Source organism: Medicago truncatula, chromosome 2, assembly GCF_003473485.1.
Source record: "Medicago truncatula cultivar Jemalong A17 chromosome 2, MtrunA17r5.0-ANR, whole genome shotgun sequence".
In the NCBI taxonomy this organism is placed as follows: domain Eukaryota; kingdom Viridiplantae; phylum Streptophyta; class Magnoliopsida; order Fabales; family Fabaceae; genus Medicago; species Medicago truncatula.
Window position 1 is genome coordinate 31,149,429 of NC_053043.1, and position 26,441 is coordinate 31,175,869.

The 26,441-nt window shown below is 35.1% G+C and overlaps 1 protein-coding gene and 2 non-coding genes across 3 annotated transcripts; 1 reads left to right on the top strand and 2 right to left on the bottom strand.

Moving 5' to 3' along the window:
* Positions 1-1,746: 1,746 nt before the first annotated feature.
* LOC120578741 (small nucleolar RNA R71) lies at positions 1,747-1,853 on the bottom strand. The gene has a single exon (XR_005644552.1). It is a non-coding gene; the product is annotated as a small nucleolar RNA R71 (small nucleolar RNA).
* Positions 1,854-12,072: 10,219 nt separating this feature from the next.
* Positions 12,073-13,098, bottom strand: LOC112419403 (uncharacterized). The gene has a single exon (XM_024777048.1). It carries the CDS (start codon positions 13,096-13,098, stop codon positions 12,073-12,075), a length of 1,026 nt encoding a protein of 341 aa, XP_024632816.1.
* LOC112419594 (small nucleolar RNA R71) lies at positions 12,617-12,723 on the top strand. Its single transcript, XR_003009719.1, has one exon. It is a non-coding gene; the product is annotated as a small nucleolar RNA R71 (small nucleolar RNA).
* Positions 13,099-26,441: the final 13,343 nt, after the last annotated feature.

Consider the following 26,441-nt stretch of genomic DNA (forward strand, 5'->3'; position numbering starts at 1 on the left):
TATTTTATATTAGCATTATTTCCTTTTTAGGATAGTTTACTTTAAATTGCATTTTATTTTATTTCAGGAATGAATATTGGATGGATTGAGTCTTGGAGCAAAAGAAAGGGACTTGGAGCCGATTGGATACAAAAATATGAAGATTGAGAGACAAAAATATGTCTCCCCACAGTCAGAAGCTTGGCACGGCCCGTGCTAGCCTTGGCACGGTCGTGCCATCATCCAGAGTGCCTTTTGCTGCTTTTGCTTAGATTTTAAGCTACTCTATTTTTAGCCCGAATGTAATAGCTTAGATTTTAAGTCGAGTGAATGCTATAAATAGAGTAGTCATCCATCACAAATATTCATCTTTACTTGGAATTCAATAAGCGACAATTGCTTTTCTAATTAAAGTTCTTTTCTTTTCCTTTATTTTCTTGTCATTTACCTTTATGCTTTCTCTCTTCTCCCCCATGTCTACGATGAACATGAGTGAGTAGACTTCTCCTTGTCTTGGGATTGTTGGATAAGTCTAAATGACATAATCCTAATCAAACCAAGCTCTAAGCCTTAATCTTATGTAACCCTAATTTCTTATCTAAATTCACCGTTTTAACATGGATCAACCATTATCAAACTGTGGAAACGAAAGTGGAGGGTTTGATCATTGTTTATCCATTATCCCAAATATCAATTCATAAAACGAAAGTGGAGCTTTGATATTCGAACAAGTGAATTTAGACAAGGATTGCAAAGTCAGCGAAATAGGCTTTGCAATCTTTGAGACATATAGTTTCGATCTTCAAGGGAACTAATAACAATCAAGTCAGCGAAATAGGCTTGGTTGTTAGAGGAACCAAAATCTAATAGTAATCAAGTCAGCGAAATAGGCTTGGTTGCTAGAGGAACATAAGAGAAACTGTCTTGAGAAATTAGGTCTAACATAACATTATAAGCTTACAGTTTTGGTTTGAGAAGGACTTGTTATTTAGATGAAACCAACGATCCCAAGGCTCCTTTTATTATATTAATTTTCAACCGTTTGAAAACCCTCAACTTACAATTCTCTTCTCTTCTAATCATTTCCAAAGGTTAACTGAATTGAACTACTCCCTGTCGGAACGATACTCTTTTAATACTACTTCGGTAAGACCGTGCACTTGCGGTTTTATCTCATCAAGTTTTTGGCGCCGCTGTCGGGGAGTAAACTAATTCGATCAACTCTTTCTTTGTGATTAGAACTCTTTTCTCTTCCCCTTTTCTCCTACTTCTTTCTTTGTATTACCAATTAACTTCATGGGTTCTCGATTTCTTATGCGAAGAAGTAAAAGTCTCGGAGAATTCATTCCTCATATCGAAAGATATTTGCATAAGAAAAAGAGAGAGGCACAAAATAATACTGCTATGGCTGAACACACTCTCAAAGAGTATGCTACTCCTTCAACGGAAGAGCCACAAGCTATTATCCTGTACCCAACGGTTGAGGGTAATAACTTCGAGATCAAGCCTGCACTACTCAATTTGGTGCAGCAAAATCAGTTTTCTGGATCACCCACTGAGGATCCAAATCTCCATATTTCTTCCTTCCTTAGACTCAGTGGCACCATAAAAGAGAACCAAGAAGCCGTAAGACTTCATCTCTTTCCCTTTTCCTTAAGGGATAGAGCTAGCGCTTGGTTCCATTCCCTAGAAGTCGGTTCCATCACTTCATGGGACGATATGAGGCGAGCATTCCTTGCCCGATTTTTCCCCCCATCTAAAGCCGCTAAACTTAGAGATCAAATCACGCGGTTCAATCAAAAAGATGGGGAGTCTCTCTATGAAGCGTGGGAGCGTTTCAAGGAAATGCTTAGACTTTGTCCCCACCATGGCTTGGAAAAGTGGCTTATAGTCCACACGTTTTATAATGGTTTGTCATATACCACTAAGATGTCTGTTGATGCAGCTGCAGGTGGAGCTCTAATGAACAAAAACTATACGGAGGCTTATGCCTTGATTGAAGACATGGCTCAGAATCACTACCAATGGACCAACGAGAGAGCCGTCACCGCTCCTACTCCCTCTAAGAAAGAGGCAGGTATATACGAAGTCTCTGAATATAACCACCTTGCTGCTAAGGTTGAGGCATTAACCCAAAAATTTGAAAAACTTAATGTTAATGCTGTCACACCTTCTTCTGCATCCCCTCCTTGTGAAATCTGTGGTATATCTGGTCATATCGGTGTTGATTGTCAGTTAGGTAGTGCTGCCAATATTGAGCAACTGAATTACGCTCAATATAACCAAGGAATGAGGCCAAATCAAATTTTTTACAAAAACCCTCAAGGTTCCTATGGACAAGCAGCACCACCTGGCTATACAAACAACCAGAGAGTGGCTCAGAAATCAAGTTTGGAGATTTTGTTGGAAAATTGCATTGCTAATCAAAATAAAAATCTTTAAGAACTAAAAAACCAAACAGGATTTCTGAACGACTCCCTCTCCAAACTCACTACCAAGGTCGATTCTATCGCCACACACACCAAAATGCTTGAGACCCAAATCTCCCAAGTGGCCCAACAAGTGGCCACCTCTTCTCAAACACCAGAGTCTTTCCTGGTCAACCTGAAACAAACCCCAAAGCTCATGTCAATGCTATATCTCTTGGGGGCAGTAAGTTAGAAGAGACCGTTACTAAAGCCAAAAGAATTAAGGGAGAGAGTGCTAAGCTTTTTGGTGAGAAAGATGAGAAACCGCTTGATAAGAACAAGGCCCTTAACCCATTAAGGCTTACTAAGCTCAACTTGGAGGCTCAATTCGCTAAATTCGCTAAATTCTTAAACATACTTAAAAGGATTTGCATTAAGATTCCCTTTGCTGAAGCTTTGTCTCGTATGCCTCTATACGCCAAGTTTTTAAAAGAAATTTTTTCAAAGAAAAAGGCTATAGACCACAAAGAGACAATAGCTTTAACTAGGGAAAGTAGTGCAATCGTCAAGAAGCAACCCCAAAAGCTTAGAGATCCAGGTAGTTTTGCGATCCCTTTTGTGATAGGGAAGGAAACCGTTGACAAAGCCTTGTGCGACTTAGGAGCCAGTGTTAGGGAAAATAGTGCAATCGTCACTAGGGAATTCAAATCTTCTGCATTAGGTTCTGTGTTGAGAGTCTCCCTTTTCCACATGAAACCATGAGTTGGATGGAGTCTTACAGAACTTGCATCTGCTTGATTAGTACCAACAAATTTTGCAAATAAACATGGATCAATATTTGCTAGACTTTTGTCAAAAGTCTTTCTTGTAATCTGATTCACTTCAGCAAGAAAATAGCTTTGGTCAGCCTCAATGTTTTCACCTGTAGCATCATCTCTCCAAATTGAAATTCTTTGAGGCATGGATGAGGGAACAACACATGTCCCATGAATCTATTCTCTTCCTAACAACAAGTGGAAGTTATCTTTCGATGGGACTACCATGAACAAAGTTGGTCTGACCATAGTTCCCACCGTTAGACTCACTTGGATAGCACCAATGGAATAAATCATTTGTGATCCTGAAATTAAAACAAGCAATTTGAAGTAAAATAGTTCTAAAAAGAAACTAAAATTCAAAAAAATTCTATTAAAATACACACTTAAAAGCCATATAAATTACGACTTATCAAACTGCCCCATGCTTGAATCCTTGCTTGTCCTCAAGTAAAAGGAAAAGAACTTTAGCAACATGACAACATAAACAACATGAACAACATAAATTAGAAACTTTTGTTTCCTCCAAGGCATTGTGTTCAGCGTACACTTCTCACAAACTCAAGTACTTATCATGAACCTATTCAACCCAACAACAAATTTCAAGTGAGTGTGTGTGTGTAGTCCAACTTTTTCTTGCGCCTGTGTAAGAGGTATTATGAGAAAACAGGTTCTACCTTCAACACTAAACCAACCAAGAAAAGTTCTTTCTTCATTTCATATAAGAGAGGTGGGAATTATTTTTGATCATTCGACAATTATTAGAAAGAAGGAATTACAGAAGCTACATTAGTTTTCAGGGTAACCAAATCTTCCTTGGGAGGCCAGTGATGGAAAATCCTACCAACCCAAGTCAATGGTGCTCCTTATATAGATATTTGCTTCTGACCCTCTTGATAATCAACCAGTTTTAGGCACTTGATCATTTAATTAATGTCTTGGTGACCAACCAGTTTTGGGCACTTGGTCACCTTGATTTGACCTTTTTTTGTTCCCCACACTAACTTATACTACTTTTACTCTTAAAACTTTTGAGGTTAATTTACCATTGAAGTTAGAACGTGCTCCTTAAAACACGTACCTACACAATTACTCAAAGATTGCAACTTTGTGCTTTTCTCAAAGAGAGAATTTCACATTGAAACTGATGCGGGTATAGCAAGAACAATCAAAACACAAGATTTTTTTTTTCATGTACATAATCATCCTTAAACAACCTTTTGGAAGAAACTTATTTTTAGTTTATTTTATATCACATTACAAAACATAAAACATACATGTTTCTTACACTTCACCCTTCACTTACAAAACAAGCAAAAACTCAAATGCAAGGGAATTCAAAACACTAAGACACTTAACTACTAGACACTTAAACTTAAACAAGACACTTTATTGACTCCCCCATGCTTGGACTAAGCATTGTCCTCAATGATGTAAAGCCCTATTTTGTTATTTATTTATTTAATTGAGTTTAGAGTCTTTTTTATAATTTAATCAATTTATTTTGATAAGTGATATTTTTGTTGTGTATTGATATTTATTAGTAGCCCCTATTTTATTATTTAGTGGAGAAATATATTATTAGCCCATATTTTATTATTTAGTGGAGAAATATATTATTGGCCCATATTTTATTATTTAGTGGAGAAATATAATTAATTAGAATAATGAGCATTGGGGGGGCAGAATTGGAAATAAGGGAAAATAAGTAGGTTAAAGATTTGTATAAAGGGGAGAGTTAGAGTTAGAAAAATTAGAATACGTGCAAAAGGGGTTTAACATGTTGTTGTTTTGTTAGTTTTGATGTTATAGAAATTAGGGTTAATTTGTAGAATTGATTGTTGAAAGAGTAGGTAAATTTATCGAATTAACGTAAGGGTGGGAATAACCTTCTTTAATCATGAGTATATAATTCTGAAAAAGGGTTTAACCTTGTCGTTGATGATAGTTTTGATGTTATAGAAGTTAGGGTTTTGAAAAGAAGTTAGGGTTGTGAAAAGAAGTTAGGGGTTTTGAATTACAATTTGATTCTTGAAAGTGTAAGTAATCCGATGAATTAATGTGAAAGTTGATGTTTAGGTTGTAGAGTAACCCTAGGTAATGTTTCCTATCAAATTGAGATTTTGAATAAAAGTGATTTTAAGTGTTTTTGGGAAATAAATGATTCTAGGATAAAATGTTTTGGAGATTTGAAAATATGATTTTTCAGCAAAACATAATAGGATTTGTTGAATAGAACACGTAGGCGAAAACGGAATTGGAATCGGGTTAACGGTTGAGTTTTTACGTGCTAAATGGTAAAACCGGGAAAAAATCAGGACTGCACGTAGCTGCAGTGCAGGTCACTGGCTACTGCAGTGCAGCAAGACATCCCCTCATGGGTGACTGCTTTGTTGTGCCTTCGTTTGCGTGCTGTCAGTGTAACACCCCGTTTTCCCAATATAAAAATTTCTAAACATTTATCAGAGCAAAATCATAAACAACGAGGTATCACATATAACATATTCCAAAACAGTTAAATAATAATTTAACCAAATAACTTAAACATTGCAGCGGAAATTATATCATAATCCATAAAACGTTTTGGCACGCAGGCCCCATCAATATAATCTCAAAAGAGTTAGTTCAATATCAAAAATAGCATATTATTCACGTAATAGAACGAAGCATGCATAACATATAGCCCCATCCCGTTACGTATCAGAGCGACCTAGACGACACAGTGAAGACAAGGCCACTCACGACGGCAACTGCACACTAAGCACGATCACCTGCAAGTTACCCATACGAAGGGCAACATTTTCAAGCAGAAGGGGTGAGATTTCATAACAAAATAATATTAATCAAAGTAATTTTGAATCATAATTAACATCATATCAATCTTAACAGCTTTGCATATTCGATAAACATTTATCACGTAATCACGTATTCAATCATCATCAACAACATAGCATCTTAGACACGACAATGCGACAATGCTCTTAGACTCCTTATATGCATGTGGTATCAATCGTCATCATAAGTATTAATATACTTTAAACGTGTGGAGGACAAAGCTCCTAATAATCGTGCGGAGGACAAAACTCCTATCGTGGTGAGGACTAAGCTCAATGAATGCTAATGCATGGACTCTTATCAACAAAACATCGTAATCATCCTATCAATATGCATCCAATAATTTGGAGCCAAACGTCATCTTATTCATCATATATAGACATTATGCACTTAGTTAAATAACAGCAGCAGCATAGTCAAGTCACACAACAACAGGATGATATCATTATATCAATTGCAACTCAATAGCATCATAATATTTAATTCATATCTTACATAATGTATAATACATTAATTCATGCTCAATTAATATCAACATATCTTAAACGGCTTTACAGATTGCATTAAACGTCATCATTAGGTTTCATTACCAATTAGGGGTTCACTCTTGATCAAACGTGAGACACAGATCGCACAAACACTCAACGCACTCCAATCTGGAAGTGCTCGCGAGGCGAGAGTATCTACTCGCTATGGCGAGTACAAGCCAACTCCCCAACTAATGTTGTTCTGGGTTCAATCCTGTCCTACATTCATTCCTAATCATTACTAGGTATGTTCAGGCACTCAAAGGCACTCAAGGTCCAACTAAAAAGTCGAAAATGCAAAATCTTACATGCTCTCTACCTTAGCTCGCTAGGGCGAGTAAGGTTGCTCGCGGTGGCGAGCTGCATTGTGCAACTCGCGAGGCGAGGGAAAAGGGTTCGCGAGGCGAGCAATGAATGTTCATCACTCGCGAGGCGAGATTCATAGCTCGCCGTGGCGAGCGATGAATGTCGCTACGACCAGACTTCCTATTTTCACAAAAATTCAACGATTCACAAGGTTCTAAGCCTAATATTGATTCCAAAGTTCGTCCTAAACATTATCTAAGGTCTAGGAGCACTTTCCACATCAATTTAACCAATTCCTACCGTTTGATCATCAATTCTAGGGATTTGACCTAGTTTTCGTTTTCTCCAATTCAATCCTAAAACTTGCTAACTAATCATCAGAATTACAATCAATTAACATTACCGAGTTATTAGTCTCACCCTTACCTGGTTATGAAGAAATCGCAGCTCTCTCTTTGATCTTCTCCCTCCTAAGTTTTTTCTCCCTTTTCCAAAAGTTTTCACGTACAATAGTTTTTCTAACAATTAGGTCTTCCCCTATTTATAACTCTTCCTAATAACTTATCTTATTTCACTTTCTCCCCCCAAAACTCTCTAAAATCTCAAAACAACCCTTAACTAAATATTTTATATTATTTTCAAATCTTTATTTTATTTAACAATAAAATAAATCCCTTAATCTTATCAAATCTTCCAAAACTCATAACTTATCACAATATCAACCAAACCATCAAGATAGTCGTAAATCATTCAAAACATACCAAAATCATGCATATATTATATAAATATAATATAATCGCCTAAACTCGATTAAATAAACAATTAACGAAAGTGGGCGTTACAGTCAGGACTTCAGGTTTTGCGTTTTTGTGCTTTTTCACACATTTCTGTTTTGAATTTGCTTTCGGTATAAAAATAAATTTTTTAGATAATTGTGTTAGCTTTCCAGTGGCTTTGGTTTGACTTGAAAATGATTTTTGGTTTTTGAGTTATGATGAAAATACTCCAAGGAGGTCTTAGTGAAATTTTATGAAAATTCCACATAACTATTTCTAGGTCAACCCAAAACTTATGGATTGTCTCCAAACTTCAAAGCTTGTGTACTGTGAGTTCAATTAAGATGTTTAAGAAAATTTAACCTATGTTGTGATGGATCTAACTTGGTTTGACGTGAATATCTTTGTTGGATGATTTAATATCTATATGAATGTATATGTTAATGAATATGATGTTATATGATGTTGCTCATGATTGATGAATTATTATATGAATGTATATGTTGATGAATATGATGTTATATGATGTTGTTCATGATTGATGAATTATTATATGAATGTATGTGTTGATGAATATGATGTTATATGATGTTGAATTATTATATGAATGTATATGTTGATGAATTATGATATTATGATGCAAAGTCATTGTTGTTGTTGTCGTTGCCGCTGTTGTCGTCAATGTCGTTAAAGTTGTAAGTTGTTGTGGATGTAGTTGAAGTTGTTGGTTGTTGTTGCATTTGTTGTTGAGTCCATGCATAATCATTAAAGTTGGGGGCTTGATGCTCTATTGAATGCATAATCATTCATATTAAAGTTGGGGGTTTGATGCCCTGTTGAATGTTGATCGTTCATACCACGTTGAGAGCCTATGCTCTATAAGTTGGGGGCTTGATGCCCTGATTGGTACCACATGCATATTGCATTTGTTGAGTCGTTGTTGTTGCATTGTTGAATCGTTGTCGTTGATATCGAGTTGTCGGTGTTGTCGTCGTGTTGTCAAGTTGTCGAAATAATTGATGAATTGTGGTTGGAATTATGTGAACTATTGTTGATGATGATTTGCTGTTGTTTTATGTTGATAAATTCTCTTATCTAAATTATTGTTATTATTATTGCTAATGATGAATTGATGTTGTTTTGTGTTGTTAAATTCTTTTATAGAATTATATGCTTATTATTATTGAATGTGAAATCTCACCCCTTCTGTTTGAATGTTGCCTCTACGTGGGTAACGTGCAGATAACCAGAAGTAACCGCTGATGTGAGTTGATTCCTCGTGTCGTCTTATGAGTCGCTTTGATACATAACGGGATGGGGATATTTGTATTGTTTTCCATTTGTTATGTATTATTATGAATTATGTTGATGGACCATTTGAAATGAAATTTTTAAGTTGTTTATGTTGAGGTCGTAATGTCATTTTGTTGAATAATGAAATGTTTTTCCACTGCGATGTAATTTGAATTATTGATAAAAGATGTTTAAATAAATAGTAATTTCACTCTATTTATCTTTTAAAGAAGTGTGACATCCTGTTTAAGTTGAATACTCTGATTATTATGTATTATTTTGCATGTTGGGAAAACGGGGTGTTACAAATGACTCAAAAGATAAAATTGCGATAAAGGAAAGAGGAAAAAGAAAAGCTCACATGATTTAATGTTGCTTAGGTGAGTGCACCAATTGTATGTGGAATTTGTTGATTCCTTTATGCGGTCTTTCTTTTATTATTCTGCAAAACATAAACAAGGGAAATGACATTAACCTATGGGTTGCCTCCCACAGAGTGCTCTTTTTACGTCACTAGCTTGACGATAAAAATACCTTAAAAAAGGATCAAAGGGATCATCATGTGCAAATGATGCTAGGAAGCATTCTTTCACACATTGATTAACAACATCAATCATACAACATGAATCAAAATAGAGGGACCCTTCATCAAATTGGCAATTTCAAAATCTACCTTCTCATCACCTACATGAAAAGCTATCTTACCATTCTTAACATCAATAACAGCACCCGCAGTACCGAGGAATGGCCTTTCTAGAAGGATTAAAATTTGGGAATCCTCCTCGATATCCACTACCACAAAATCTGTCGGGATATAAATTTTTCCTACCTTAATGGGGATATCCTCAAGAATTATGGTAGGATAGATAATGAAACGATCGGCCAACTGCAAGGTCATCCTAGTAGATTTCAAAAAGCTAACACTAGCTCCTAGATCACACATGACTTTTTCAATGGTTTCATTTCCAATCACACAAGGGATGGAAAAACTACCGGGATCTTTGAGCTTTGGAGGCAATTTCTTTTGTATGACAACTCTACATTATCTTGTTAAAGCCATTGTCTTATCATCCTCTATTTTTCTTTTCTTTGATAAATATCTTTCAATTTTTTTTTTCATAAAGAGGCATTTGAGAAAAAGCTTCAGTAAAAGGAACATCAATGTATATTTTTTTCAGCATGTCAACAAACTTTTTAAATTGCGCATCCTATAACGCCCTAGTCGATATATCTATTTATTTTGATTTATTTAGAGTCTATTATATGATTTTAATTAATATTGGTGATTTATGTGGTGTGATATATTTTATTATATGGTTGGTTTTAATATTAATTTGATTAGGTGAGAAACAATTATTATTTTGGTGTTTGGGGAGTTAATAGAATTTATTAGAATTTATGGGGAGTTAAGTGAAAATAAAGGGAGTTAAGTAAAGGGGAGTTAAGAAAAGAGAAGTTAGAAAGCAGTTTACGTGAAAACAGTCAAGTTGGGAGAAAAAGGGAGAGAAGAGCAAGTAGATCCAAGATTTGATTTTGTTGTGCATTTCTTCTGCAATTTTAAGGTAAGGGTGATGTTTGCTTCAGTAGTATTGAAGTTTGAGTGAGAAAAATGTCAAAACTCCCGAGAGCACCTTATTTTCACTCGCCTCGAGTTCGCCTTGAACTCGCCCTGGCGAGCAACCCGTTTTGTGAGTTCGCCATAGCGAGCAGATGTGCTCGCGAGACAAGTTACCCAGTTTTTGTATGCTGATTGTTATTATATGAATGGTGATGATTGATGTTGTTGTTTGAGCATAATTGTGATTAATTGTGCATCTTTCTGGATTGCTGGATTACTGTTGATGATGTTGTTGATGGCTGTAATGTATGTTGTATTTACTAAATCATACATGATGTATAAATTCGGAGTCATATGAAAATGTATGCATGGTCAAGTTGTATGTAGATATACACAAGTGGGTCCATAACATATGCATAAACAGCGGGAGGACTCATGTCCTGGAACACTAGTTGTTCACAGCGGTGAGGGCTTATGTCCTGATGAATGCTTTAACCATTCAAAAGCGGTGAGGGCTTCGGTCCTGTTTGGTACCACATGCATAATTGCATTATTGAGGGGTCTTAATGGTGTCGTCATGTCATGCATGAGTCTTTGTTGTTGGTTGCATTTTCCTTATTGAAGATGATGTTGTTGCTTTGTGAAATATATATTTATATTTACAAGATGATGTATTGATGTTTAATAGGGTGTTAGATTCAATTGATGATTTTAATATCTATATTTTATTGTTGTGAATCTCACCCCTTCTGCTTGAAAATGTTGCCCTTCCTATGGGTAACTTGCAGGTGATCCTGAGTAGTTGGTGGTGGCTCAAGTGTCGTGTCTAGGGCGCTGATACATTCGGGATGGGTTTTCTTATTTGCATTTCATTCCTTATGTATCTTATTTTGGAACTTGATGTTATGGCCCTATGTTGGTTGAATTATGTTGTTAGGCTTTATGCCAAGATATTATTTGGAGGTTTAAACAATTGTTGATGTTTGATGATAATATTCCGCTGCTAATAAATTGATGATTTCATTGGATGTTTAATAAATAGATTTTTATATTCTATTTAAGAAATTTTGATATAGTAGTGTGACATGCCCGTTTGGGTCGAACTCTAATGTTGTGTATTTAATTATTATTAATTATTTTTGGGTAACAGGGTGTTACACATCCAGATTAGGTTTATCAAACCTTTGTGAAAATGGAATTTTTGGCTTGTAAGGTAGTGGAGTTTTTAGCTTTTCACTTTCTACCTCAGCTTCCTCACTTTGTGGATTATTACTCACTTTCTCACTCATTTTAGCCTTATCTTTCACTTGAGTTTCTTCTAGTTGCCTACCGTTCCTGAGGGTAACAACATTTAAATGGGCTTTGGGATTATTTTCAGGATGACTCGGAAAGATTTCAGGAGTTTGTGAGGAAGAGGCCACTTGTTGGGCTACTTGAGAGATTTGAGTCTCAAGCATTTTGTTGTGAGTACAAATAGAATCACTTTTGGTGTGAGCTTAATGAGAGAGTCATTCAAAAATCCAGTTTGCTTTTTAAATTCTTGGTTTTTCTTTGTTTGACCCATTGCAAAATTTTCTAGCAAAAGTTCCAAGTTGGATTTTTTAGGACCTCTTGATTGTTTGCAAAATCAGTTGGTGTTGTTTGTTGTCCAAAAGGATTTTGAGGATGTTTATTAAAAAAATTATTGTTCTTAAATCCTTGATTATATTGAGCATAGTTTGCTTGCTCAGGACTTTCAACGGCACTACCTAGTTGGTATTCAACGCCTATATGACCAAACATTCCACAAACTTCACAAGGTGGTGAAGCGGGTGGGGGTGTGACAGAACTAACAGTTAATTTATCAAACTTTTGAAAGAGTGCGTCCACCTTAACAGATAGATGATCAAGGGCATAAACTTCATACATACCTGCCTCTTTCTTAGAGGGTGTAGGAGCAACAGCGGTGATGGCTCTTTTCCTTGTCCACTGATAGTGGTTCTGAGCCATGTCCTCGATCAAAGCATATGCTACTGTGTAATTTTTATTCATCAAAGCTCCACCAGCAGCTGCATCAACAATCATTTTTGTGGTATACAAAAGACCATTATAGAAAGTATGGACAATCAGCCATTTCTCTAAACCATGATGGGGGCAAATCCTAAGCATTTCTTTGAAATGCTCCCAAGCATCGTAAAGAGATTCCCCATCACATTGAGTGAATCGTGTAATATGATCCCTCAATTGAGCAGTTTTACTGGGGGGAAAGAATCGGGCAAGGAATGCTTGCCTCAGCTGATCCCATGATGTAATAGAACCATTTTGCAAAGAGTGAAACCTTTCACTCGCTCTATCCCTTAAAGAGAAAGGAAAGAGGTGGAGCCTTATGACCATTTGGGTCACTTCATTGGCTTTCAAAGTTCCACTGAGTCTTAGAAAAGTAGCAATATGAAGTTTCGGATCCTCAGTGGGTGATCCGGAAAATTGATTTTGTTGCACTAAATTAAGAAGTGCAGATTTGATTTCAAAATAATTTGCTTCAACCACCAGATACACAATAATAGTGTGTGGCTCATCTGTAGATGGGGCGGCATACTCTCTAAGAGTGTATTCCTCAGCCATATCGTTTCTATTATTGCATGCGTTTCTTCTTCTTTCGTGGAAGAACCTTTCAATCTCAGGGACGAATTCTCCAAGACTTTTGGTTCTACGCATTCAAGAATTTGAAAAACTCCAAAAGTTGAAATTAAAAAGAAAAGGAAAAGTTTCAGTCTAACCGGTACTAAAAAGTTAATCAATACTACTAACTCCTCGGCAACAATGCCAAAAATTTGAACTGAAAGTCATATAATAAAAAGCGTTTTAGGATTATTGGTTCATCGTAATGACAAATTACTCACAGTCCAATTCTATATTTTCCATGAGTGTGCTTCAACAACAATCACGCCTATTCTCATGGTTGATTGTTATTGAAACCCTTTAAGAGCGAAACTTATTGGCTCAATACTTCGCAAAACTATTCATTTGGGGTGTTCCCATCAAGTTTTGTGTCGTCTTTTCTAATTTCATTTGTTCCCATATCAAACTTCATCTTTCGATCCTTCGTTTGATATTGGAGATGATGAAATAACAACTATTAAACTTCACCTTTCGGTCCTTCGTTTAACACATGTTACTGAGTTTGAAAACAATGAAATTAGATTAGAAAATAGATTTAAATAAGATTGCGGTTTTAGGCTTGGTTTGATAGGAATTAAGTCATTAGACTCATCCAACAATATCAAGACAAAGAGATCTACTCACTCATGTTCATCGTAGACAAAGAGGTTAAGGCGACGGAATAGAAAGACATGTGTAACACCCTATTTCTATTAAAGCGATAAAACACGCGAATAAAACATTTATTCAAGAAATAGATGCTACATCTTCAACAAAAAGTATACATGCCATGAGATCAAAATACATCATCACATAAATTCTCCAAGTCCCGACATATAGGTAAAATCTCAATAATAAATAAATCCAACAAAGACATAAAGACCAATGTCCTAATCAGAGCCTAAATCTAGGACTCCAAGAAACGATAACAGAGATTAGCTCCTGCTATCCAAGCACTCACCAAAAGCAAACTACTCCTACACTCCGTCTACCCATTCATACAAACAGGTAGGCGGTCAAAACCACTGGGGGTAAGCTTCACATCAATCATAATCAACATAAACAATTGAGAACATATATTCATTGCATTAAACTTAAATTAATAGAACAAGGGATAATTCAATTCCACCAATATTCAACAACACAAGCAATCCACCATGTCATAAATACATAGACCATTTATCATAACAAACACCAAGCACAAACACAACTAAGACCCATGTCAAGATATGTTATGTAGTTAGACGCGACTTCTATATGTACACGGTACCATCAACTACGACAAAGTCGTCAACTCATGATGCAACAAAAACATCATCAATATCACCAACACGAATATAATATCCATCAACTTCAACCATGTATGCATGAACATATGACTCGACAATAATGCATATGTTCACCCCACAATTACATCACATCATCACCATTCATTTAGCATGTATGTAATTATCAACAAATCGCCATTACTTTGCATATGTGTATTCACCAACAACATTCACAATTCAATCGACACACATGTATTTCATCACAATATCATGTCCAATCAACATATATGCATTTACTAATATCAAATTCCTCACATAGTTCAATATCAACATACGATTTTCCACATTCCAAGTAAAGGAGAAAAATCACACCTTATGATAAAATCATATTCCACACTTAACAATCATTTTTTTATCTTCATTTAATCATATAAAGCTATTCATAAAAGGTTTATAAGGTAATCGGCTTTAAAGAACCAATTTCGACAAAGTCCGTATCAAGTGGCAAAAACGGCCAACATAGATATTTTTCAAAGCAAAGTAACTTACTCAAGTTTGAAAACTTACAAATCAATCTTAATCAATCATGTAGTCATGAACTTAAGTCACTTACGAACTATCAAACATTAGTTCAAAGATTAGCCTAAGTTCGTATGAGAAAACCCCAAGTTCACGCATTCCGTAATCCCACCCGAAAATCAAGTTTGACAGGATTAAGACCTTGTACCAACTTTACAAGCCTTGCCTAAGTCCACATGGACTGTAGACCAAGCTTGTAATCCCTTTTAGTTCACAAAAGTTAATTTCCGACAAAAACCGAAATTATCAAAAGTTCAAGTTTCAGCCCAATTAGAAAATTCAAAGTTTGAATAAGTAAATCATGTTCCAGTAGGTTTAGGGGTACAAACAAAAATTAAACAAGTTGAAAGAAGTGTTTACAAAGCTTGGATTGGCCCCCTAAAGCCTGGAACGAAAATCAAAAGTTGCTGAAATTGGGCTTGTTCGCTTAAGAGTCCATCTGTTCGCTTAAGCGACCAAGCTCCAGAAGCTTATAGTAGTTGTTCGCTTACCGTTCGCTTAAGCGACCAAGTTGCAGAACTTACTGTGACTGTTCGCTTAGCGTTTGCTTAAGCAAACAGTCATCAGTTCCGCAGAAAAACTTTTGGGTTCCAACCCTTTTTCACCCAAAATTCCAAACTTTGATCTCCCAACGCCCAAGTAAGTTTTCAAAGATTGTTTACAGGTTTTAGAACTTAAAAGGCTGTCAAAAACACACCAAATCAACCCATTTTCACAAAACCAACAACAACAACTTAATTCACATCACAAACCCATGATTATGAACACCCAAGCTATGAATCATCAACAATCTCTCTTAACAACAACAACATCAATTAAACATGAATCTCATCACAAATCAAAAACAACATAGCACAATTCAACAATTAGAGTACAATTCACAATATACCATTTTCACATATTATGGACATGCAATTTCATCAACAACAATTCATTTATCACCAAATTCATGTACTCAAACATATCATCATAACAAGAGCCCAAATTTCAACAACTAAGTGCAAAATAATCACTTAGTCACATAAGCACTTATGCATAGAATTAGGGAAGAAATTAAACTAAGAGATTATGATTGAAATCTAACCCCCCTTACCTCAATAAGCAATAATCCTAGCAAAAGCTTCAATTTAGCTCCTAGAATCTCTATCACCTCTTGGTTCTTCAAGTTTTCTCCCTTCTAACCTTTTTGCCCTTCTCTTGAACTTTCTCTCTCTACCTCTCTTAAATTTTTATGAAATGAATGAAAACCTATTTTTCTCTAAAGACTATAACTTATATAGGCTCCTCTCAAATGGGCTTAACCCTTATTACCTTAGTGGGCTTAACTCACTCATTCACTAATTCAAAAATGTTTCTACTCACTTAACGGTAAAATACTAACAAAGATCACTTACCGACTCACAACTAATTACCACACTAGTAACTTAGTAAAATAATGGTTCCCACTAGAAACACTACAAAATAGCCCTAACCATGAAATTAGTAATTTACCCTTATTCACAAAATGACCAAATTACCCTTTCTGTACTAAAACCCATTAAAATGCGTCCAATGATAAATAATCACACATAAACAGATATAAACACATATTAAAACAATTAAAATAATTCTAGCGAAAATTGGGCTGTTACAACATGAAAGTAGACGGCTAAATGTAAAGTTGCAAAATTGTAAAGAACATGGAATTAAATAACTAGAAAATAAAGCTTTGATCAATTTGATTCAATGGAAAACAATTGTCACAAATATTCCAAGATTCAAAGATGATTTACAAGTCTGATTGCCCCCTCTATATATAGCAAAAGTTAGCCTCTAGAAAAGGAAATAGTTCCACATTATAATGCACTAAAATTGGTCATAAAAACAGCCCAAATCGGACCATTAATTTGCACTAAGTCAGCACATAAATCAGCACCAAATCATCACATAAATCATTTGTTATACTGAAATTAAAACAAGCAATTTCAAGTAAAATAGTTCTAAAAAGAAACTTAAACTCACAAATTCTATTAAAATAAACACTTAAAAACCATATAAATTACGACTTATCATATTTCAACCTCAAATTCTCATCATTTGCTAGATCTTCTGCCTCTGTCAAATATCATATGATATGTTCGACAGTGGACTCACTGGTATCATCTGCAAATTTGATGAACTTAGGAATTTTGTAACCCCTAGGAAGTTCAGACTGTAATACCAATTTCGACAAAGGAGAAACAGAGTTTGGCTTATGTAGGCCAATATTTAAACCATTTTGAGCCATTATATTTTCGATCAAATTGGCTATATTGTTATGTGCTCCTATGTTTTGTTGTTGGACATTCCTAACATCTTGACCGACATCATTATTTCTGTCTAACAAGACTACCTCAAGTTGACCTTGAATCATTGGTTCGACCGGTTGGGGTTGAGGCACAAGTTGTAGCCTCTGAACCATTGGTTCGATCAACCGCAACGGTTGTTGGTTTTGGACATGTGGAACCGGTTGGTAAACAGGTTGTGGAGGAGCAAAGAAATCTGCTATCCTCCCCATTTGTGTGGTTAAGGCTTGGTAACTCCGGTTTGTATCCCGTATCAAAGGATTAAACACGGTACCAATTTCTTGTGTCAACAAATTAACCATTTCGTGATTACCCTCATCCATTTGTTGTGTTAACAAGTTCACCGAATCTGTCGTTAAGACTGATATAGTATTTCGACCAAAAATGCTAGAACTTTAGGGACTATGTATGTTGTGCATTGTGAACATATTTGCTTGGTCTTCAAATGCGGACGCACTATTATGTACATTTGCCATTACTGAAGTTGGCATACCATACAATTGTTCCCTATGAAGGTTCTGCATACTTATGTTTCGATCATCAAGCATGGGCCTGACTAAAGGAAAACTTGGAACACTCGTAGTTGAAGGAACACAAGCAGTGAATGGGGGCATAAAGGTTCCCATTTCTGGTGGTGTCATTGGAGAGGACGTTGAAACGGTTGAGGGAGCGGTTACTCCCGTTTTCGTCGAAACTGGGATAGCCATGGTTACCCCCACAGGGATTGACACGTTTAAATCTCCCAAAGGAGAAGTCGCTTGACATATTGTGCAAAGGTTTTGATCGAAAACAGTTTGAAAAGGGCCACGAGATGCACTCATTTTACTTAGAGACCAGGATGAGTTTTAAAATAAAAAGGGCATTGTCTCTTGACAGGTTTAAAATTGCAAGTAAAGGTAAGACAAAATTAAAGGAAAGAGTAAAAGTTTAAACAAGGAAATGAAAAATGAATTGCATTAAAAGTAAAGTGGTCTACAAATCAGTTTGTATAACTCGTTTCCGTAGACACAGGTAGTTTGAGTGTTGTAGAGTTTCTATAAATGATTTGCGACCTGTTTTCCGACTTGGAAACTCTTATTTATACCTATAGAAAATAACTGGCAAAACACTAATCCAATGATCAACACTTTCTCCATCTTGGACAACCGCTTGTCCCCACGTTTCCACTAAGGAAACCGCTCTTGAGTTTGAAATCGTGTTTTCCCACCTTGAGTGCTTGACTTCGACACGATTACACTTTCAGCCTTGCTCTGTCGAACTTTTGACTATGCACACTAAGCTTGTTATCTTGTCGAAATCCCCACATTAGAAATGACAAAGTCTGTGATTCTTGCAAGGTTAAAGGTCAACCAAATGTTAACCATATTAAATGAGCATGTCGAAATTACAGGCTAACAACTATATATAAAGAAAACTACTATTTTCAACATTTTTGGGCTGACTTTTCTCTTTCCAAAAATGACCATAATTTTCAATACAATTAACTCATGTAACAAATAGATAAGAATAAATTTAAATTAAAAAAGTAACAAACATGATATGAATATATATATATATATATATATATATATATATATATATATATATATATATGTTTTTTTTTCCTTATCATTTAAAAAGTGTAACAAACTAGAAAGCAACAAAAATTTGGTTTGTTATTGAAATAGATAATAATGCTTAATTTGGTTTGTTATATAACTAGAATGCAACAAAAATTTATATTTTCAGTTTTGATCGAAATCAAAATTTCATAAAAAAACATAGTCATAATTTTCAAATTTAAGCGCAGTAAAAAGAGTAGAAAGAAGGCACTCACGTGCCCGTCTTTTCACTAGTTCAAGATAAAGCTTCACTCTCTTAAATAAATTGACGAGTAAAGCTCGGGGTGCTATTTCACGAGGGAAATGAAATAGTCTCTTTCTTAAAAGATTTTATCTTTTTAATGTTTCTGCACAACTATTCTATTAAAAGATGTTTTTTTTGTGGCCGGGTTCGAACCCTGGACCTTGCATATATTATGCATTGTCCATACCAACTGAGCTAAGTTCACGAGAATATTTTATTAAAAGATTTCATCATGAGGTCGGGAGAAAGAGTTTTTAACTTTAAATAATAATTCTATTTTGTTAAAATTTATAATGTATTTACTATAAATTTCTTTATTTCTAAAGTGTAAACATGTGGTTGATGTAAATTTTTATTGCAAGTATACATGCAACTATATATTTAAGGTTTTGCAATAAACCGTCGTAATCTAACTCCTCCTCCATCTTTGTTTCCAAACTCTTATCACTCTAATATGCCACCGAGATTTTCATATTGTCATTTGTAACTTGTCTTAAATGAGTTCTCATTTTGGAGTCAAAAAAATTATTGAGTTCTCTGTTTTTAAGTAAAAAAAATAAAAAATAAACTGATCAGTGTTCTGTCAAATTTTGTTTTTATAGATCTTTTATCCGTTCTTATTACTCTTCAAACCTTAATTTTGTTTAGAATTTTCAAAATAGTTTCTTAATGATATGTGGTCCAATTTTAATTGCCTCTCCGAAGATTCAACCAACCACGAGAGAATCCCACTTATAACTCATTCAGAAACCTTAGGCAACAACATTTATTTTTTTTAACAAAACAAAATGGAATTAATAACCATAAGTGATTCATCTTGCACAAGGTGTGCAAAAGAGAATCACTTCAAACAGATACAAATGTCAGTTCACCGGTGCCACAAACACAAACATCGTGATTTCAAAACCAAAGCAAAGAAGATTACATAAAAATACCCATACAAGACATAGGGTGTTGCCACTAGTCATGGTAACTGCAAGCAAACATATGCAACCTAGCTTTAAGCCACTGGAATGAAAGTAATTTCACTTTGTCAGATATGACGCTAATTGATGTAGCCTTCTGATTAAAAATGTAGTTGTTCCTCTCCTTCCAAATTGTCCACACGCAAGCCAACCAAATTAACTGTAAAAAAGATTGTGAAAAATGTCGTAAGCCCGCCATATGCCCAAACTGAAGATAATGGTCACTACATCCCTCCGGAGCGATGTATGATAAACCAAGCCAAAGTAACACCTGTGTCCACACTCGGCCAAAGAACTCACAGCCAAAGAGAAGATGTTCGACATTCTCAAGTAAGCCGTGTAACACTCCTATTTCTATTAAAGCAATTAAACATGCGAATAATACATTTATTCAAGAAATAGATGTTACGTCATCATTCAAAATTCAAACTCATCATGCATGCATATAAATCTCAACAGTCGCAGTGGAATATAAACCAGAGTACTCAAAGCGGAATATAAACCAGAGTACTCAAAATATACATGTCATGAATCAATTATTACATCAACATGGATGAATCTCAAAACCCTAACACACGGGTAATCTCCAATCATAACAAATAATCCAAAACAAATGATCTAGACTACGACAGACGCCTAGATCAGAGCCAACCTAACTCTATAGACACTGATACCGGAGATAGCTCCCAATATCCACCAAGCACAAGAACTCACCGAGCAACTAATCCTGCACAACGTCTACCCATCCATACAGATAGGTAGGCGGCCAAAACCACTGGGGTAAGTATTACATCATCATAATCCACATAACAGTTAACATGAATATTTCAAACTAAACATCATGCACTTGATCAATAATAGTATTCACACACATATATATATATATATATATATATATATATATATATATATAACACAATTCCAATATCTCACATCAATAATCACCAATCACATGTGTCATGAACAAATATCAATTCACAGTTATTCATACACAATCACCAATCACATATATCATGAACAATCTTCAATCATATTTCATGAATAATCACCAACCACATTTATCAATAAGATTCATGTCATGATATGCACCTATTGACACATATATGCATGTGGTACCAAATGACCTCAAGGTCGTCACCTTCGATGCAACAAAAACATCGTATGTAAGATTTCACACCCGTCTTACATAATCTCCGAAGTAAAAGAGTTCAACCCTTTTACAACTACAAACTCAACGAGACTATGATGCATGGACATGTAACAAGACTCGATAATGCGACAACAATCCACAATTTTTACCACAATATATAGGACAACTCCCAATTATATTGATCATCTCCGCAACATTTGCATTATCAAGAAAACATGTCCATACACAATCAATTCATAGTATTCATCATCACACATCAACATGATTATCAATAATCAACAATGTCATTCAACATCAACTATCACATATAGTTTCACCATTTCAAGCATTCTCATATTCCAAGTAAGAGAACATACAATATCTTATGATAAATATCATATCCAGCACATAACAATTCATTCACACATCTCCATTTAGTCATACAAGACTAGTCACGAAAGATCATAAGACAATTGGTTTAAAGAACCATTTTCCAATAAAAATCCACATCAAGTGGCAAACGGCCAACATTGATAACTCTCAAAGTAAAGTAACTTATTCAAGTTTGGAAACTAACAAATCAATCTTAATCAATCATATAGTCATGAGATTAAGCCACTTACAAACTATTAGACATTAGTTCAAAGAATAACTTAAGTTCGTATGAGAAAATCCCAAGTTTACACATTCCACAATCCCACCCGAAAATCAAGTTTGCCATGATTAAGACATTGTACCAACCTTACAAGCCTTGTCTAAGCCTATATGAATTGTAGACCAAGTTTGCAATCCTTTTTGTTCACAAAATTCCAATTTTCGACAATTTCCGAAAAACCGAAAACGACACAAACTCAAGTTTCAAACTATTTGGAAAATTGAAGTTTTGACAAAGCCAAATGTCTTCCAGTAGAAAGGTAAGTGAAAACAGCAAAAGAACACTTCAAAACGATCGCCTAGGACCCCTACACGACCAGCCCCAAGCACCCGGACACGGAACAACGTTCCCGTTGTCCTGTCCTGGGCGCCTGGCGCTAGAGGTGCAGCGCCTAGCGCTAGCTCACTGACATTCAGGCGCCTAGCACCGTTACTCAGGCGCAGCGCTCCGTAACGCACGTTTACGAGTGTTTCGGCCGCGGGTTTTCGCCAATTTCGCTCCAAAATCGAATGTGTAAAACCCCTAATCATCAAAAGTGATCCGAGGCATAACCCGAGACTCTAACACGTCAAACTCGCTCGTTTCGTGGCATTTTGAATAAGTTATGGAATTGTTTTAAAATGATTTTTCTCAAAACAACAAATCTTCAACAACAACAACAATTCATTTCTTCCAATTCAACACAATTCAACAACAACATCTCAACATAATTCATACCCATGTCATGCAATGAGATTATCATCAACAATTAACCACAACCACAACTTATGATCATGCACTCCATCATATTTCAACAACAACATGTCATAATTCACCAATTTCACAAAACCACCAACAACAATCCATTTCTCAACAACAAATCATGAATCATGCAAACCTAAGCCATGATTTATCATAAACAACATGACATAGCAACAACAACATCAATTGATCATGAAACTTATCACAATTCATCAACCACATAGCATAACTCACCAATTGAGCATATTTTCAACATATATCAATTTCTCATACTTTGAACATGTAATTCAACCAACAACAATTCAATTATTCATAACTTCATACATCTAAACATGTCATCATAATTAGAGTACGAATTTCATCATCCATGAACAATTAATCAATTCACCCAATTAAGCACTTATTCATACAATAATTGAAAAATTGCAATAAATGATTATGATGAATTCTAACCCCCTTACCTTAGTTAGATTAATCTCCCTAGCTTAGGCTTCAATTTTGCTCATAGCTCTTCCCCCAATCCTTGATTCTTCAAGTTCCTCTTCTCTCTAACCTTTCTTCTCTTGCTCCCACTTTCTCTCTCTAACTCTCTCAAAAATATCTTATGAAATGAAAGTGTGAGGAAATTTCCTCTAAGACAAGGTTTTTGTAGTAAATCCCCCTTAATGGGCCTAACTCTCAAACTTAATGGATTTAACCCATTCCAACTTAATTCTCAAATGTTTCTACACACACAACGGTAAATCACTAATAACGGTCAAATAACGGTAAAATGTCACCAACGGTCACTAAACGGTAAAACCTTAATTATTTACTCTAGTAACTTAGTAAAACAACGGTTCTCACTAATCACTAAAAGTAATTCTCACCAAAACTTATAATTTTACCCGTTCTCACAAAATGACCAAAATACCCCTAAGTCTTAAATGACTAAAATACCCTTCTAACACGGGAACCCATGAAAATGCACCCAATGATGAATAATCACACACAAGTACATATAAACACATAATAAAAGTAATTAAAATTAATCTGGTTTAAAAAAATCAGGCTGTTACAAGTCGCACCCTCCCACACAAGCTATGTTGTCCAAATGCAATACCTGTCGACGTAACAAGTTATCTTTCGTAGGTAATATATTTCGAAATAGTCTCCAAGCAAACATCGACACCTTCAGTGGAGCTTGCTTATGCCACACCTCTTCCACCAATCCCCTTTCCGGAGGCTCGTTCGCCGTCGTGAGATATTGATAGGTTCCCTTCACTAAATAGCCGTGAGCGGGATCAATGAGCCACCTCCACCTGTCAGGAACATGAGCCTGCAAAACAACATCATGCAGTGGTATAGAACATTTTGTGACACTCTCCTCCTGCCAAGCATGCAGGCGCCTCCGCCAGCCCCACACATCACCTCCCTCCTCCCACCCATGCCTCTCCATGTTCTCCATCGTCTCCCACCTGTTTTCAGCCAACTCAAAAAGGCGTGGGAAGCAAACCCGTAGGGGAACTCAACCCACCTAGTTGTCAGTCCAAAAATAAGTGTCCCTTCCTCCACCTACTACCCTTCGGACATTATCTTAAAACCAACTCCCAACTCCCAAACCGACACCATTGCGAATACCACACATCATCCGCCACCACAAAGAACTCTACCTACCACTCTCCTTCAACCTTCCTCCCTCCTCCCCGTACCTAGCCTTTAAGACTCGATACCATAATCTATCCTTCTCTTCTAACATCCTCCAACACCACTTTCCTAACAGTGTCTAACATATTAAAAAGGCATTTAGAATCAAAGGGTGGATATTGAATATAACACGTGCATATATAAAAACTAAAACAAATATATAAATGTAGGACACATGTTAAAAAATTTACAAATACTCTAAAAAAAAATCGCAAATAGTAAATATTTATTGAGAAGAAGTAATTATCAAAATTTTGAAATATAAATTGGAACAATTTCCGGTACATAATTCTATCGTCTTTTTAGTGGTCAGGATTTGAACCCCAAACCTTATATATATTATGCATTGTCCCTATCAACTGAGTCAATTTCACAAGGACACATAATTTCTATCTTTACTATACTAACACGTGTCTTAACATTTCTCTATTTTAAAAACATGTAAAACATTGTTCATCAAAATATTCATTAAAATTGTTAGGCAAGTAATCTAAAAAGAAAAATAAGTACCAAAAGTTTATCATAAAGACAAAAAGAGAAAAACTATATAAGTTTGGACATGCAACAACATTGAAACTCTTAAAAAAAATTGTCGTTTACTCAAGTTCTACAACATTAAAAAATAATTCTGTCAAAAAAAAATTAAAAATACTCCCTCCGTCCTATAATAACTGAGTCATTTGCAAAAAAAAAAAAAAAAATTGTTCCAAAAAAATTGACCTATTACCTTTTTCAATCCAACATTAATTACTTTTTTCCAACTATAATTCTAATTAATATTATCTACATTACTCCCAATTCAATATATTCTAATTTGCATTTATGATAAGAAAGAATGCACCAATACTTACAAGACACTCAAAACTATTTTTCTCTCTCTTTCACTTATACACTTATGTGTGAAATCAACAAAAGGCTCAGTTAAAATGCGACGGAGGGAACCAAGTTACTTGGGCTCTAGTGGCAAATAGCTTTTTCCAAAGATGTATCCGGAAAATACCGGATTCGATTTCCAGGGGAACAACGTTTGACCAGTATGCATGCCTCTACGCATGAGTTGGATTAATCGTTTATATTTAGTGGATCAAAAACAGATGCGAAAACTAAAAAGAAAAAATGAGACGGAGGGAGTAATCTTCATAGTTACGTGTAGAAATTATCATATTCGAAAAGAGGACATTTATTTGCTTATTTCTTTTTAGCTTTTGAAGTATTTTCACACTCATAGGTTTGCCCAATTATGCAATTAAGATTCACTGGCGTAGAGTTCAAGTTGGCAACTGAACTGCGCCTAGTCACAAGTCACAGCTTTCCAAGTCAATAAGAGCAATTATTTGCTCACGAAATAAAAAGCATATGGTATGAAAATGATGTTGACTACCAGCAACAAAAACACTGTATTAAACTCATACGTAAGACGACATGAATACTACATAATCTTTTTGAAATCTAGGATATGATAGAGGATAAAAATGTTTTTTTTTTCGGATGAGGATAAACATGTTAAATAAATATAGAAAAAAGAATGTTCATAAAAAAGATAGTTACTATACTCCTATATTACATATGGATGCATTTTTTTTTTTATAAAAAAAATAAAACACAGCTAATTCATTTCATTCATAACTGTGGTTATAATACAACATGACATATGCTCATGAATTTAGAAACAAGTGTACGACAATGTCGCTCAAGCTAACAAATGATCAATGTTATTTAAGTTTTTACATGATGCTTACCTTCATCAATTTTGCTAAAAAAAAAAAAAAAAAGCCTGTTTAAAACACTCTCCAAAAACACTTTTTTAATTTTTAAAAACTTCAAAATTTAAAACTTTTTTGTTAAACTATTTTTTTAAATTACAGTTTTTGAAACTATTTTAAATTTTTTAGTTTTGGGACTAAAACTAAAACATGTAAAAGTATTTAGAATAAACATGTAAAAGAATTATTGAGAAATAACCTTTATTTATTGAGAAATAAGAAAATTTATTAACTAAAAGTAACACCTAGATCGAAAAGAATTTTATTTAAAATAAACCATCAAATTAGTTTAGACACTGGTTAGTTTAGACACTCATAGTAAGATCTTGTGGACCTAAATTGTCGGTTTTAT